Genomic DNA, 17,347 nt, shown 5'->3' with positions numbered 1-17,347 from the left:
GGAGGCTACACAGAATACCCACAATTCAGCACACTCACAGCAGGGCAGGCAGGTCACGCTGAGTGAATTAGAAGTGCAAACTCTCCCATTTGTTTAACATTAGCTAATGCAGGTTTAGCTTTCATGACTAGATAAATGTGCTACAGAGATGGTGTGTGTTTAGTGAAATACCCACTTCCATTGCTGCTTGACTTTCAAACGGAATCTTTCTATGATCTGTGGCATTCCTCGGTCCCTCCTTGCATCCCTGCTTGTGCTTATTGGCCATAGGAATGTTAATTGTACCGTCCTAGCTGCAGTGATGACAAATGAGGTCCTAGACCAGTGTCTTCAGCTCTCTCTTGTGTCTGCTTGCCTTTCTCTCTCTCTCTGTCTTTCTCTGTCTCCTTTTCTACCTGGTATGTTGTTGCAGGACGCAGGCAGAGATGGCCCATACGTGTCGTGGAACAATCAACTTGGCCACGGCACACATCGACACAGAGGACGCCTGCAATATCGTCCTGAGCAGCGGCGGCCGCACCTACCACCTGAAGGCTAGCACAGAAGTGGAGCGGCAGAGATGGGTCACAGCACTGGAGCTGGCCAAAGCTAAAGCCATCCGCATGATGAACGATCAGTCTGGTAAGGGCAGCTGGAGCAAGTACCTACTTATATGGAAAATTTAAACTGCATGGTATACTGCTTATAGTCGAAGTGCAAGCTGTAAGAGAACAATACACCCATGAGGCACTAATGCAAGTCATTAATGGTCAGACTTTAACCTTGATAAATAAAAGCTGGGCTGATACAGTCTTGGGCAAACATACCAGAGTGTGTATTTACTTACTGTTAGTTCAGTTAATGCTTGTAAGGTTAAAGGTGTGTTAACACTGGTTCAGCATGTTTAGCATGCTCCTCAGGCCAGCTCAGATATTTTGATATATTTGATTTTCCAGTGTACCCTGACATTTCATATTTAGGACAGTTGGTGTTTCAGCTCACGCCCTCCTTCCTTAATGTAATTCAGATTCCTATGTCAGCCAGGAGAGGGCAGCGCCGTCTCCTCAGCCGAGTTGGAAAACAAAACCAGGCTTCCATTCAGTCTCCTCCTGACAACAGAACACTCTCCTTTCCAAGGGGGACTTATTCTTGTATGCTTGTATTAGGTGTTGTGGGTCAAAGGCTGTGGGAAAAGCCTGGGAAGACCTTTTTTCTTCACATTTCTCCCTGGCATTATCCCAAAGCCTCTCTGTCCCAGTCTTTTGCAGACAGGGTCTACAGAGACTGAGACAGGCTATATATTCCTGTGGCCTCCATTTGAAAGTCAGATCACTAAATATAGACTGGGAAAGAATGTGAGTGCTTTTTAGCTCACCACTTCTAGTAAGCAGGAGAGAAATGTTGGTATATTTGTGTTTTGAGAAGGTTAGGCTGTTGAACTACCCACATATTTGATGTGCGTTCAACTACAGTATGCTGATGTCCAGCTACAGTACACCCACCGCAATTTCATGTTCTTTTTCATATATAATCCCCTCTTAATTCATTACTTTGTTTACCTAACCTATGTGTTGAACAAAACTTGCGCTTTATGAATAGAGCAGTTCAAAGTGGAATAAACAGAAATATTGAAAATAAATAAATCAATTTTACACCAGTGTTTCCTCATGGACCCATTCAGGATCCCATGATCTTGTTTAAAAATGATTGAATGCAAGAATGAGCTAAAAATACCTTTCTTTTCATACCATCATTTTAGCAAATTGTTGACATTTAAATGCATGAAGGTTCACTGTTGCCTTCATTTCACATTCAGAACCTCTTTTGCTCTTTGCTAAATACTTTCTTTAAAACACAAAACTTTAAATCTCTAGTAATTATTGCATCAGTGCTATAATTTAGACTGAAAAATTTGACTTTTAATTTATGCAGCAGTAAATTGTTTGTACTTTGTTTAAGCTTCGGTAACAGCTTTAAAGCTTGGAGAAAGAATGTGTGCGTCTTTGTGTTTTTCTGACATTTCCTTTCACAGCTAATCTATCTGTGGGAGGAGGATTTAAGAGAATGTGAGAAAGAGGACACTGTGTGAGAAAATTAAGTATCTGTTAATGAGAGCGGTGCTTCACTACCACGGTGAATGACTATATATGTTATCAGTCCTCACCAAAATGTATAGATCATTTTGCTTGTTGTTTCATTTGTTTTTATTTTAGCCTGAGAAGAACTCTTTAAAATCTAAAATCCAGTAATACAATGTAAGACTCCTGTCTCAACTTGAATCTCAAGCCTCTCTTTGTCTGAGAGCCATGAGATTCTCTTCTATGTATAACTGACTTAAACCTCAAATCAATTACTTGAATTTCTCATTAGTACTGGTGTCACATCTGCAGCCTGTTCCATTTGTAAGCCTTCTCTTCTCTAAATTGCCTGTCCTTCCATGAGTGCATCTTCTTCTAATTTAGGTTTAGATTGGATTACAGCTCATTGAAGCTATTGCCTGCAGTCTGAGGTGCACGTTCAGCAGGTGGCAGTGTTTCCCCTCACTTCAATATGACCTCTCTTCTGAGTTCGCCTGCGTTGTTTTTTGCCACTGCTGGTGAAAGTGGGATCGCAGCCCGTTGAATCACTTGTTCCAGTGGTGGCTTGAATTTGTGAGCCCTGCATGCACTCCTATTTCAATTTCACACAAGTGAAAATGTGCTTAGATGGTGAATTTTTAGCGGAAACTGGAACGGTTTAGTGGAAGTTGGTGGAAACAATTGAGAAATGCTGGAACCAGCCATCCAATTAATGGTTTCTGTGGGTGTAGCTGAGTTCAGACAGACGCAGCTGAGGTAGGCAGGAGAGTCACAGCAGCAGCTACAGATCCACATGCACAATAAAAGCTGATGTGTATCTTGAGTTCTCAAATAACAGTGCATTGATCTGCATCAGCATTCGATCATTACGTCAATCCGACAGTCCTTTTTACTTAACTGACTCTGGTTACTCTGGCGTGTGAGGAAACTGGTAGTTACATGATTTTCTTTTAGTGGTTCACTTATCACAGATATTTGCATTTATCCTCTTGCTTGTGTTATTTTTCTCTTATTCTTTTCCTGTATCTTTCTATTTTATTCTTTTATTTCATATCCCAGCTGCCGTTGTCCCTTTACAGTAAAAGGTGGTGCTCTGTCCGTGGTCCTGAAACAGTGGGAATAACGAAGGGGACTACCTGAGGACAGATTAGGACTGCCTCCTTAAACAGGCTTCATTTGTGTTTTTTCCACCCCTCCTTCTCTCTTCCTATCTCCTGACTGTCTCCCTTTTTTTTTTTACCCCCTCCATTCGCTCCGACACTCGCTCTTCCTCTCTCTTCCAGTCACCCTCTCCCTTGCTGTCTGGTTTTCCCGCCCCCCTCCCTCTTTCTCTCTCTCTCTTCCTCTCTCTCTCTCAGTAAGCCGTGTACTCTGCTTTTCATCCAGCGGGGTTTAGTCCTGAATGGAATGACCCTCTGCTTTCTCCAAGTCTCTTCACTGTTTTTTTTTTGCTTAAAACGTTGCTTTGTCCTGCAAAGTCTGGGGAAAAAATAGAAACGGGCTAAGGCACAGTTTCTCTTTTGTAAGTATGCTGCTTTTCTTTCATTTACATTGTGCTCAGGAATGTGTGTGTGTGCGTGTTTGTGTGCATACATGTGTATCTGGTTAAGATGATTACATGTGTATAAACGTTGTGGCTTATATTACAGTATATTGGTGGATATTGGCTGATTTGTAGTAGATAAATCCAGAATATCTGTAATTTCCATTGTTAGACAGAGGCTGTAAACAGTAGACATCTGTCCCAGAAATTATTAGAGCTCATTTGGGAGACAAACTACGCTTTGGAACTGGAAAATGATTTTAATGATTTACTAATAAAGTGATAAATGTTATCTGATGACAGATCTATAAAGTAAAGTCTGTGACACTCTCACTCTCTTTAAAACTGTGTTTTAAACTGTGTTTTAAAGTGCTGCGTTTTATCACCTGCACTACTTTCTGAGCTCATGAAAGGATGTCATGAAATGACAGATGGCATGCTTGTCATCCTCGTCAATTCGTTCTGCAGCGTCTGTGTATCCAATCGCTTGTCCTTGTTTGTCTTGGATGTAAACGCGCGTGCCGGCAGAGGTCGATTTGCTAGATCAGCTCAGTCCCAGATGACGAGGGAGACGGAGACAAAGAGATCAGAGCTACATTCAGTCTTGTAACATGACAAACATCTCAGCATCATCAGCCAGATGAAGCCAAGCTCTTCACAGAGATCACAAACACTGTAGCTGTCTAAGTAGTCAACCAGCCAAAAATCGTCCTCTGGGTGCTTTTCTGTCTTCTCTTTTTGTTTTTCTTGTGTTTTTCAGCCATATTTAACTTCTTTCTCCCCTTTCTGTCTCTTAAATCTGTTGTGAATGTAACTCACAAGTCTGAACTCACACACGCACAAACTGCCCCCCCCCCCCCATGTTGAATGGAGTGCTGTCTGGTCAGAATAGGGATGGCGCTTCCCTCTTATCTCATCATGCTAAGACCAAACACACTGTAATGGCTCTCCTGCTGATGTTAAATCACATGTGTTGGTTTCTGCATGTTAGAGCATCTTAGACCTCTTCCTGCTATTATGCTGCAGAAGTGGTCTGAGAAGTTATGATGTTTTGACCACAGCCCCCACTCTCTGTGAAAGAGCAAACAATAAGCATTTTACAGTCAACCTTTAAGCCTATAATGGTCAGTGTTTCATACTCAAAGTCAAATATTTTTGGATGTTAAACATATGAAAACTTTTAGATTATAGCAACATAAGTTCTGCAAGTGTTCATTTTGGCACATGATTTTGATTTAGTTGTAGTCTTTTTTTACGAAATTGTGTATTGACTTAGTCATGCCATAGTCATTTGATTGTTTTAGAGTTTTACTAAAAACATTTTATTCTAGTTTCTGTGAGTTAACTTTTAGTCTTGTTTGATGTTTTGATCAGAACACTGTCAGTCAGCAAATCAACGATGCCAAAAAGTATCCAAAAAGAATGATTAGATGAAATGTTGTGTGACATTGTTTTTGGTGATCAGGGTTGATCGGACCAAAACTAGGAGAATATAGTTCTAAATAACATAATTATAAATAATAATATAATAAGAATTATCCTTTAAAGACAGGCCACATGTCTAAGAACAGAATATTATGATTTAAAATGTTTATTTTATGCTTGATTATGTACTATATTTCTAAGCTAGACAATTAGGTTTGAATATTGTACTTGTATTAGTCTCACCTTTTGTCTCTGACATGGGTGTTTTGGTATTAGACCATAGTTAACTCAGTTTAATGGATCTATAAATGATGTGAATTATGACTCCACACAGTTGGTGGACAGTGCTATTGAAGTACTACATTGTTACAGAATCCACACTACATAACTGGTACTATTGTGCTGTCTTTTGTTGTACTGGGATTTGTCGGCTCTGTATGGCTCCAGTGTGTCCAATGACCTGCTGTATGCTGCATGAAACTGAATTCGTTATTAAGCTCACATTGTGTCCCAGCCGACGACCACATTTTCTCTCTGTCGCTCACTCTGTAGCTTTTGTGCTTTATCAGCAGCGAGGAGAAGTTGAGAAATTGAGAACGCTGACACAGGCAGGTCATTAAAATATGAATTAGTTAAACATTGTGCAAGGCGGTCAACTAGACAATAGTGGTTCAGTATTCAGGTTCAGGTTTCAATTTTCCTCCTTTTCCATCCTCTTATTGGATTTCTGTGTTGTGACACCTCTTCTTCACTGGTCAGGTGTTGCTCTTTATGCCAATTCTGCTCTTTTCCCCACAGTCGGCTCAGAGTGTTTTTCCCACAGCTCTGCAATCTGCCAGAGTGGGCTGGATATTGTTGTTGTTGTTGTTGTTGAAAGGCCACCACTGTTGGAAGCTCCATTCTCTGTGGACAATATTAGCTTAAACTTTCCATCTGGCATTTCATACTAAGAGCCGTGAGAGATGAAAACAAAAATCATAATTTTTTTTAATGATGTCTTCCTCTCTGCCAAGCTTTTGGTTCAGTACAGTAAACAGGATGACAGAATAGTTGAGCTTAACATTAGAAGCTACAATATTGCTGCACACTGTGAGACTGAATGGTTTCATTTTTGTTTGTAACCATTTGAATAATGTGGTCTGGTCTTTGCCTTACAGACTCTATAACTGATAGTGAAGAAAAGAGAGGGAAAGGGAAACATGTTTTGTAATTATTTTATGTCATCTTATGTTCTTTCAGTTGTGTTTCAATTGCACTTTATTTCCTTTCCTTTAATTCTCGTGTGTGCCTTTTCTGTTGGCAAGAGCAGAGTCAGGGTTTGTAACAGGCTGCATGAGGCAGCATCGGCCATGGGATTGGAAAAGACCCTTCTGTTATGTCTCCATGGCAGCATTCAACATTGTCCCTAATTGGGTAATTTATAAAAAACATACTTGTTCATGGGTAAAGGAATGCCACTGGAGTTTGTGACATGTTTGACTTGATGATGAAGAATGTAGGAGTGATGGAGAAGATGTCACTCTGGTGGGTGAGGACAGGTGATGTGAAGCAGGTTTGTGGATAATTCCGTTAATTCATATAAACTATTAAAAAACAGAACTAAATGATACTTGGTACATGGTTCAATATTGTCACAATATTTTGAGCAAAGTCTGAATAGACACAATTCTGATGGAAAAATCCAGCCATTGTACACTCATTCCACTTTGGCATTATTTTTCAATGTTTTTAAAACATAATCTCATAATCATTCTTTAGGTTGTATGGTTAAAAAACGCTAAACAAATAACAAATAAACAACTGTATTTTTTCAGGTTATATTTAAGACATTTACAAGGTAGCAGGTATGCAATCCAATAGGATAACAATTTCTATGATAGGAGTGTTAATTAAAGGGGTCTGGTCTATGTATTGTCACGTATGCATTACAACAACATGGACCTCCAGTGCATACCTCAAACGTATCTGTTTAAGATCTGAATCTTAATGACAGGTCAATGTGATAATGACTCACAGTAGCACAGAAATAAGTCTTCCACAGCAGGTTTTCATTGCTGGAATATTGCAACAGTATTTGGAAAGTCGGAGTCCTGACCTTAAGCCTATTAAAACTGTAAATGCAAGACATCCTGCAAATATCGCTGAACTGAAACTATTCTTTAATGAGCAATACACTGCTCATTTCTGCAGCTCTGGTCAGCAGCCATGGAAACACTCGGCTGAGGTCATTGCTCATGCGAATGATTTATCTCTTCTTCAATGTAAGTTTCACACACTGTTTAAAAAGTAAGGCTGTTGATAGATCTTTATTCTTTATTCAGGAAAAGTACTATTTACTCTTATTTTTATTATTAAACTTTTATGAAGAATGAAAATTATACCATATCAGTATGTGTCCATTATCTGATCAGATTTTGGAGCTGTATTTGCATATGAAAGACAAAAATATTTTGGCTTTATCTTCAAGACACGTGCAGGGACATTTTTGAGATGTCGAACATAAAAGTTTTAAAGGCACAGCTCACAGAGGTACTTACAGTGCCAACACCAACAGCTGCCATGCAAAGATGCTACCTGGACCTGAGTTTATTTGTCAGTGATGACTAAGTGCAGGCAGGGCTGGATGATTCATTACCCCAGCGTATTGAGAGTCAGCTGTAATTTCACTCGGCTGCGTGGAGCGTTGGTATGAAGTGTCTGATTACTAAATCATCAAGTTGATGCATGGTTTCTCTACTATGAGCCAGTGCAGGCTGACGCAGGAAGCAATTACTCTTAACTCTTACATTTGTGGTCAATTAAAGATCTTCCACCTCCTTTGGATAAGCAGGTTATTATCGCCACAGGAGGAGCGTCAGTCTTAGAAGCCCTCAGTTTCAGGCTTGTATTTCACTGTGGTCGATTTTGAGTCTTTCTGGTTCTTACATGCGTGAGGCAGCACGGTGTCTGGCATAATGTGGTCTTTTGACATGGATCAATAGCATTTACTGGATATGGCTACTGCTGCTGGAACTGACACAGCTTAATGTTTTTAATGGTCTCGAACACGGAATGTGACTTTCAAAATGTCATTTTCCTGTTAAAATGAGTTCCTTCCCACGATGAAACAGTTTTCTTGAACTGAGATGTTTGAACTGGTTTTAATGAGCTCAGTGTTTGTGCATTCAGGCCGTGGGGAGTGTTTGGGTTCCTGCATCTCAATGCAGAAATTGGCTTAATGAGACTGTAACTGGTGCTCTTTAAACACCTTCTTTCTCTTTAGTTTATCTTTCAGATGGTTTGGCCTTCAACTGTCTCTCCTCCAGTAAATAAACTGAGTAATGTGGGGTTGAATTTCTGAACTTCGGGATTTCAAAAGAATATCATGAGATATTTGGAGCAACTTAGATTTCACTTGAGTCCAGAGCATTTTTCAGAAATCAAATACAGTGCTTGAGAAAATATTAGCTTTTAAAGGTTATTATTCAAATACCTTCAACGGTGACTTCATTTATCTCAATTCAATCCATAGATAATGATAATCACAATAATCAACTTTATTTAAATAGCACTTTTCATACACAGATTGCATCTCAAAGTGCTTTACATTAAGAGTAATGACTGAAAACCAAATAGAAGAAAGAACAGACTGTAAAATGCACCCAAAAAGATTATGTATTTTAAAGGGCGTTAATAAAATGAGCAGATACATGACACAAAGCCGTCTTTTTTCACCAGTCAGGTTTGGCTCTCCTGCATGGTTAAACTTCACTGTACTGTAGAAAAGAAATGATGAAGGTCAAGTATGAAATTAATTGAGGTTTCATGCTTCAGCGGTCCCTCAAACATGCCCAGGGACATTTAGGGGATGTTATTTATTTACAGTCCAACAAACCTTCCCTGTCAGCACTTCCCTCACCTCACTCACAGTCCACAGCAGCCATCCCCTGTTACCTGTTTCTGCTGTTATCAGATATTTTACAGAATCACTGCAACACCGATATTACAGTAGACAAGCTTCATGCGATACTGTAGCACTGTTTTCAATCAAGGGAGGATCTCCGTATGCTCTGCTGCCTAATTTGCACTGCTGTTTTTGTGCATTTTATCCATGCCGTTACCCGGGGAAGAAAGAATTGGTGTTGTCACAGCATATATGCTTTTCTTGAAGCCATTGCCCAGAGATATTCATTGCATCACTGATACATGTAAGCTGTTTTCAGTGTAAAAATTTGAAATGAGTGAGAGGTTCCCTTCCTTTCCCTAATCACACATTTATATGTGATATTGCACCCAAGGTGTAGGGTGTCCTGGCCAACTCAAATATGCTGATTGTTATCACCTATTAACACCCTAAAGAGTGTGTACTCTGAATGATGGCAATGGCCTTAACATTTAAAAATGTCCCCCAGAGGCTGTGTTTACAAAGCACCAGACCTCATTACTAGAGGTCATTAAAACCAAAGCTTGGCACTAGTATTTCTTAAATACTTAAGTACATGACATTTCCTTTCCTGGCTTACTTTGTATATGTTTGTTTGGATTAATTACAGTAAAACTAGTTAAAGATTTTGGACTTGGATTAGATGTCATTGGTTGTTGTAGCTATTCTCAGTCTGACTGAAGACTGTTTATTTTTATACTCTTTATTTACTGAAAACAGAAATTACAGTATATTTGGATTGGCAAGAGGCTCGCAATGCTAGTAATTTGATACAGTTGGTTTATCGTCTAGCCTTAGGTCTGGGTGATATGCTTGAAATTGTTATCACAATAATATTAAGGTTATTTTCAGATATTGATACATCACAATCAAATGCATTATAAAACAATCAAATTGTTGTTATGGACTACAGGAAACCAAAGTCTTCATACTGTAAATGTAAAACAAAAAATTCAATAACTAATTTAGATTTTTTTTTATAACTTGCTATGAATCCTTAATTTGACCAGGAGAAATTAGTGAAACCAGAACAGGATATGGTCATAGTGTACATTATAAGGTGATTCCACTGCAAGCAAATTAACGATATATTGAATAATTATTGGCCAGCCTTACCTGGAAGCGTTGTAACGTGTGTTCACAGGAGCCCACATTTAACTCTAGAATTAGTATTTAAATCTAGAATTAGTTCAGGTGGCCAAGGTGACCTTGGGGCACAGCACAGTGTGATATGTACACTGGCAGTAATATTGAAACGATAACCTTCACCTGCTTTGAAAAGTCAGGGAGTGAGGCTTGTTATTGCAGCCCGGGGCTAACTACAGTATGAATTGTGTTGACACTTACCTCTCTGGGGGAGGTCACATTTGAAGTGGTCCATCAGCGGCTTGTGATCAGCACTATAAAGAGATTCTGATAGAGGAGGGACACATCAATCAGTAGGAGAGGAAATAGACGTTTTATTGAAGGATGTTTTATTTGACCTTTCGCCCTTGGTGTTTGGTCCTCGGAGTTAATTTGTCATAACTTAATCTGTAATCTTTTCGTCCCCCATGTCTCATCATACATGAGCCTCTCATGGTGTCATTTTCTGAAGCAACATAGCCTTTACTTAATACCATCTCTGCCATTTAGCTATCTGAAATAGTTGACTTTTTCTGTCAAGCTGTGAAAGCAGTGGGTTACAGAGAGGAAGCAATGCATTCTGGTCGTAGTTGTGTAGATGACTGCTGGCTGCTGAGTCCTATCTCCTCTCTGCTTCACTCACTCTCTCCCTCCCTCCTCCCCTCCCTCCCTCCTTCTCCAATCTGCACTGCACTGAGAGAACCATGTGGAGGAGAATTGTAAATTTGCCGAGCTTTGTGAATGTGTGCGTCCCGAGTGCGTGTATGTTTCCGGAACAAAGGGAAGCAGTGCTGGAGAGGACATAGGAATTACAAGAGGGAGCGCCTGTCATCGCTCCTCTGTCTGTGTACTTGCATGTATGTGTGTGAGTGTGCATGTATGTGTGTGCACGCTGCAATGCCGAACAGGGCAAGTCGCTGCCTCAGCCCCCCCCGCACTGGGATTATGTAGGGGCCCAGGGCAGCGTTGCGTCCCAGGGAGCGTGGAGGGGGATCAGGCCTGCAGAGAGTGGGATGAAGGGCCGGAGCTGCTGGGAGTCGGGGACGCTCCGCTCCCTCTGCAACTCAGGCTGCCTGAGTAAACTCAACCAGGGTCAGTACGGCTATGGCTAAAGCTATGACACAGGAGCACGGAGCTGTCACACTCCTCTCCATCTGTCCAACGACAAAGCCTTCCTCATCCTGCTATCTCCTCCTCATCGTATGTCTGTATGAGAGATAGCTGTCATTCCTCCATCCGTCTTCCTCCTCTCTCTGGCATGTCTCATCTGTCGCCATGGATGCTCACATTTCTGCAGCCTCCCTCAGCAATGCAGCGCCTCACGCTGTAAAAAGATCAGTCTGTCCTCTCTCCTCCACTCGTCACTGCATGCAGTCTCCTTCCCTCTTTACCTTTTTTCTGCCGTGCTGCTCATTTCATTTCCTCTCTTTTCTTTTGCGCCTGCTCCACCTCACATTTGCATATGGATGAGCTGAGCCTGCCAGGCCTACGTGTTGTGTAGGCAACGCGCATCTGTGGTCGCATATTAAAGTGTGAAGAGTTCATTACTTCATCAGAAACTGTAAAATGTGACTTGCTGTATATCCCAGGGTCCTAGAACCTGTCCCTGAGTGTAAAGTGACAACAGGACATGTAATGTCGTAGGGTGGTGAGGGTAGTCACTAAGGACTACAGATTAATAGGATTTTTGCACTGTCCACTCACAGGCATTACTAGCCTGCATAACATGTTGTCCAAATAGTAAAGGATCTTGCACAGAACAAATCAATATTCTATTACTGCTCATGGCAGCTTAATAGCATCCTATACAGTGTGCTTCATGGTGTCTGTATATGATTATGTCGTTACCTTTGGAAGAACAATGAAGAAATGTGTTCCACATCACCTTGTCCCCTCACTGCCTCATCCTCTTCTATCTTTCGACCTCTCTCACTTCGTCCATGGTTTTCTTGCCTATGGCAGAGTTGGACAATGTAGAGTTGAACAGCTGGGCTCTTAAGCCCCGGGCTCTCTGTCTCCTCACTTTCCCTGTTTGTTCACTGAAATGAGTTTGGCATAGGTGCTGTAGGCTGTGTTGTTTTAAGACTTTTCATAGTAGGCTTCTGCACACTCTCTTCAATATGAATGTTGGGATGTGATTAAGTTACACAAGAAACGAGTGAGTCAGAACCAACACATCACAACTCTGAACTCTTGATCCAATAGTCTGAAATCGTACTAGCTGTTCTCATAGTGTCACAACATAATGTGATAGATCAAAAGCCTTCACAAGATCGTCCTGTATGTAACTGTGGTGATATTCAAATATGAAAGTGCTTTGATCTTGTGTATAAAGTTTATATTGGTATTGCCCAAATCTTGCAACATTAATGCAGAAAATACATATGACATGCTACATATGTGGATTTAAGGTATTTTAATACAACATGTGAGTTTGGGACATTGACATTTTGATACATGTTTACACAAAAAAGTAGCTCAATCAGCTGGTTTGGATTAGAGAGGAGTGTTTAATCATGATATGTGAGTAAATGTAACTAATGTAAATGTATGACATGAGTCGCCCTCAGCCACTTTCTTTTTGTCAATTGTCTCCTACATTATAAACGTTGGGAGACCTTTAAATACTCTTACTTGGCGCTTTTGTGGGAAATTGATATGAACATCACCAAGGTTCTGGTGTTGGTCAATCATTTATATTGTAAAGATTTCTAAATAGCTTTTTCCTAGATCCATGTATTCATTGTGTCCATAAACAACTAGTTAATTTAGCTGTAACTGCAACTAACAAATCAATTAACAAGTAAAGATAAACTTTAAACTAAGCTAACAGTAAGATTGACTATGTGTGTGTAAATCAGAGCCCACCAACCTCCGTTGGTACCAATTAAAAATAAAGATTACAGTTCTTGGTAGAACATAGTTTAATGTAAATGACTTGGGCAGAGTTCAGTAACAATAGTTAACAATAGTTCATCGTTGGCTCAGAGCCAGTAGAAACCACTTCAGCTCAGTAAATTGGAGAGCTCATTGTTCCAACTGGGCCACTGTTTAAAATACAGCAAATACAACAGCCTGAATAATAAGATGCTTTACAATGTCGCAACTCTCCATGATGGAGAACCTTGGGAGGCATGCACATCCCAAACAATCATATCTGGTTGACAGCCATGTCATTGTCACTGTCATGAAGGCAGTGCTCCAGTTTTAAGCAGGAATTGGGATATGTGAAAAACAGAAGAGGAGAGCAGCATAAGAAAGCTACCAGTGCTACCGCACCACCATATGAGATTCCACATCACTTTGATAATCAGTTCTCAGTGAAGTGTGCCTGTGTTTCTGAGAACATGTCAGTGTGCTCAGTTGACATTTTACTTCCATCCCTCCCTAGTTACAACCACACCTAGTCCCTACTCATACGGTATGCATTTTTAAGAGGGTTAGAGGGCAGGGTCAACCTCTGCAGATCCTGCTATGTGCTCATCATTTTTAATTTTTCAAATATTAATGCACATAACTTAAGAGTACTTAAGAGACACCTTTACTACTGCTCTGTGAAGGCAGTCATCTCTTTTCTGGTTTGATGCCTACCTTCATGGCTCGTTATCTTGCAGCGTTGGCACCCAGACAATTAGCAAGATGGATCACGATCTTGCTGTGTTCCAGGGTTACTGATCCTTGGAGCACGATTATTAGGGTGTTCAGTGAGAGACAGTAACTCAACAGTGACTTCTTATCAATAGCATCGACTGTCAAATAGGAGATCAAAATGCTGTTAAAGCTAGCTTGCTAGGTTTTGTTGTGTTGGAATCTGTGCATGAACTCTACACGTCACACAGAGGTGAAAGTCCTTAAAGGATGTAATGTTTAAGACTTCAGTCCTGGTTGATTTGGTGACACTTGTGGTAACGGTGGTATTAATATTACAGGTCCCAGAAATCTAGGGGTTAACATTAACATTGGATTGCATGTATGGATCATTTCCTGGGAATCCCACGTGATTGTGAAGGCAGTTTGAATCCAGCACGGGAATGACAGAGTCCACCACAAAAAAAAACTGTAGAGAGAGGTCACTACAGAATTACATTGAATGGCTATTTCAGAAAAAGAGACGTTCGTAAGTGTGCAATAATACTGCATCTCAAGGATGTCTTACTGTATTATGTTTGTGTGCATGTGTTAATTAATGAGCAGCTACTTTATTACTACTAAAATTACGACACACAAGCAAATTATTTAAGACTGAAGAATGTGCAGTACGTTGTGGAATTGCACCTGATATACTGTACCTCTGTTAATGAGACCCGTCTGTAAAAAGCATTCATATTTTTATCTTTTATGTTTTATCTTTAATCTGTTTTACATGAACCAAGGGAGCTGTCATCAGACCCTCCTCCTCTCACAGCCTGAGCAGCTGTTTGCATTCATATAAATGAAGAATATATGTGTGTAAGCATGCAGTCAGTTAATATGCATTCCAGTCTTGTGTACATGGGTTTTAAATAAACTCTGCCTTTCAATGATGAACACTCTGATAAATATAGCATACATAAGACAATGAAGCGATCAATGCAGCCTGTTTCAGACGGTAAACACAGGCCTTGTATTTTGCTTGTGATGGTCTCTCTAGAGCAGCACACTTTTTTATTACTGCAGTAAAATCCTGGAAGTCCTGTCACAGTGACCAGACTTGTGCAGATGAGCTCAGTTAGTATTCTGAGGTTGTAGGATAATTAATTACCTCAACCATCACACTGTAGGAGTTATGCAGTAAACAAGAGCCATTTTCTCGCACAGGTTTGATGCATTAGCTGGGAATTTATAAAATTTACTCAGCACACCAGAATATAAATCTACAGTTTGATAGTCAGCAGACTGAACGTTTTTCTTTTTGTCTATCCCAGCACATTATAAAATGGTGCTGAATTAAAACTCATTGCTTAGTCGCTGCAGTTTGCTGTTAATCTTTTCTTTTGTTGTTTGCTGCTTTCGGAGAATGTTCGATTGGATACACGGCCAGAGCTTTACTGCAGAGCTTTGGGGACAGTGATGAGTTGCACTGCACAGTTTCTCATTTGCTTGTGGACCCGTGTTACTGGGTTTAACCTGCTGTCTCCTCTGTTTGTCTCCTCGTGATGTATCTCAGGGGAGGTGTGGAGCCAGTTAGCAATTACTGGCCAGGATTACACTCCCCTCCCCTGAGACGCATCCCCGCTCTTCATCTAGCGTCTTCTCTCTTCTGTTTCTGACATACTTCTCATGTATTCTCTTTCTCTTGCACACTCCATCAAAATAGTCGGCTGCAAAACAGTCGTCTCCCTCTCTCTTAGCTGTCAGTGCTGAAAGAAATATTTTGCAGCCACAGCTACAGACTCCCTCCGTGCTAAAAATACAGTGGTCTTTAGATTGCATGTGCATTAAGGCTGGCTAATTGGAATCAATATCTGTTAACCATGATTATTTTAATACTGATCTATATCACAGTATGTATGCAAAAGCAATAAAAAAGAGGTGTGGTATGAGTCATCTCTTCCCTTTTCCTGTGTCTGAATAGGTGGACATTCAGTTAAAGCCAAAGTATAACAAAGTACCATTATTATACTATGTAATAGTATATTATACTCTGCGCGTTATTAATATTTAACCCAAACTACAATTATTTCCCAAGCTTACCAAAGTGCATTTGTTGCTTAAACTGAACCACATGTGATGCGACCCCGGTCTCTGGTGTCAAAGTCCTGTGCTTTGTTCGTCCACCATCCTTTTGACTTTTGTGTGATACTTAAATGTAGCACTTCCCTAGAAAAAACATTGCCTGTGAACATTACATTTGTAACCACAACATAACAGGAAATAACACTAGTTTCCCCTCTAGGCCTTTCAGTATCTTTAAATACCATCTTTAATCCAGAGGGGCAGTGCATTTTCTCCCATGTGCTTGGCTTCTCGACATGCTCGTCTTTCTGCCACAGGGTGACGTCTTGTCAGCTGGAGGCCTGGCTCCACTGATCTGACAGCCTGTCCTCAGGGACGAGCAGGGAGTTGATCCCTGACTGTGGGACAGCAGAGAGACTACTGCTCTCCCAATTACATTCCCGCACATCCAATTCTCCTGCTTTCTCCCTCTCTCTTCTGCACTCATCATTGAGATGGACAGTAAGGAAGGAGTGAAGGGTGAAGAAGCTATGCACATGCTGAGGAGGAAGATGGATGTATGTTTACGTGTTGAAATGTGAATTGATGAGCTGTGACCTGTAAGCTTGTGTCCAAGCTTGCCTCAGACGCAGATATTTGCGTAAATGATATCATCACCTTCTGAAGAGGATGGCTCAGTAGAGACATGGTGGGAACTGGAAACAGATTTGTGTTGATGCAGGATGTTCTCCAAGGTGATAGGCTGTGGGGGAAGGGGGGTAGTCCGCCCTTGAGGCATGACTGGTGTGGTAATGGGCTCCTGGCCTTGCCTCGTCGGTGTCGACTTCGCTACGGAGAGCCATCCATCAACATCTGTTGTTGGGGAGGAAAGGGTTGGAAATGTGAGGGGGTGAGCTAGGCGGCCACTCTGATGCACAGACAGCATAGATTGGCTATTTATTGACACGGGTTTAGTGTAAAACCCAGTCTTCACTTTTTATTCCAGGCCTGAGTGATATACAGGTGATAAAATACACTATATTGCCAAAAGTATTGGCTCACCTGCCTTGACTCGCATATGAACTTAAGTGACATCCCATTCTTAATCCATAGCGTTTAATATGACGTCGGTCCACCCTTTGCAGCTATAACAGCTTCAACTCTTCTGGGAAGGCTTTCCACAAGGTTTAGGAGTGTGTTTATGGGAATTTCTGACCATTCTTCCAGAAGCGCATTTGTGAGGTCACATGCTGATGTTGGACGAGAAGGCCTGGCTCTCAGTCTCCGCTCTAATTCATCCCAAAGGTGTTCTATCGGGTTGAGGTCAGGACTCTGTGCAGGCCAGTCAAGTTCATCCACACCAAACTCTCTCATCCATGTCTTTATGGACCTTGCTTTATGCACTGGTGCACAGTCATGTTGGAACAGGAAGGGGCCATCCCCAAACTGTTCCCACAAAGTTGGGAGCATGGAATTGTCCAAAATCTCTTGGTATGCTGAAGCATTCAGAGTTCCTTTCACTGGAACTAAGGGGCCAAGCCCAGCTCCTCAAAAACAACCCCACACCATAATCCCCCCTCCACCAAACTTTACACTTGGCGCAATGCAGTCAGACAAGTACCGTTCTCCTGGCAACCGCCA

At 41.0% G+C, this 17,347-nt stretch overlaps 1 protein-coding gene across 1 annotated transcript in view; it reads left to right on the top strand.

Annotated features, from left to right (window-relative positions):
- Positions 1–412: 412 nt before the first annotated feature.
- osbp2b (oxysterol binding protein 2b) overlaps positions 413–17,347 on the top strand; it is a 36,670-nt gene continuing 19,735 nt past the window's right edge. The window contains 1 exon segment of the mRNA XM_070903687.1: positions 413–621. Within this exon segment, the coding sequence (XP_070759788.1) occupies positions 426–621 (196 nt within the window). The 5' untranslated portion in view covers positions 413–425.

Source organism: Enoplosus armatus, chromosome 4 (assembly GCF_043641665.1).
Source record: "Enoplosus armatus isolate fEnoArm2 chromosome 4, fEnoArm2.hap1, whole genome shotgun sequence".
NCBI lineage: Eukaryota > Metazoa > Chordata > Actinopteri > Centrarchiformes > Enoplosidae > Enoplosus > Enoplosus armatus.
The sequence above is the reverse complement of the archived record's forward strand: the minus strand, read 5'-3'. Positions and strand labels throughout refer to the sequence as shown.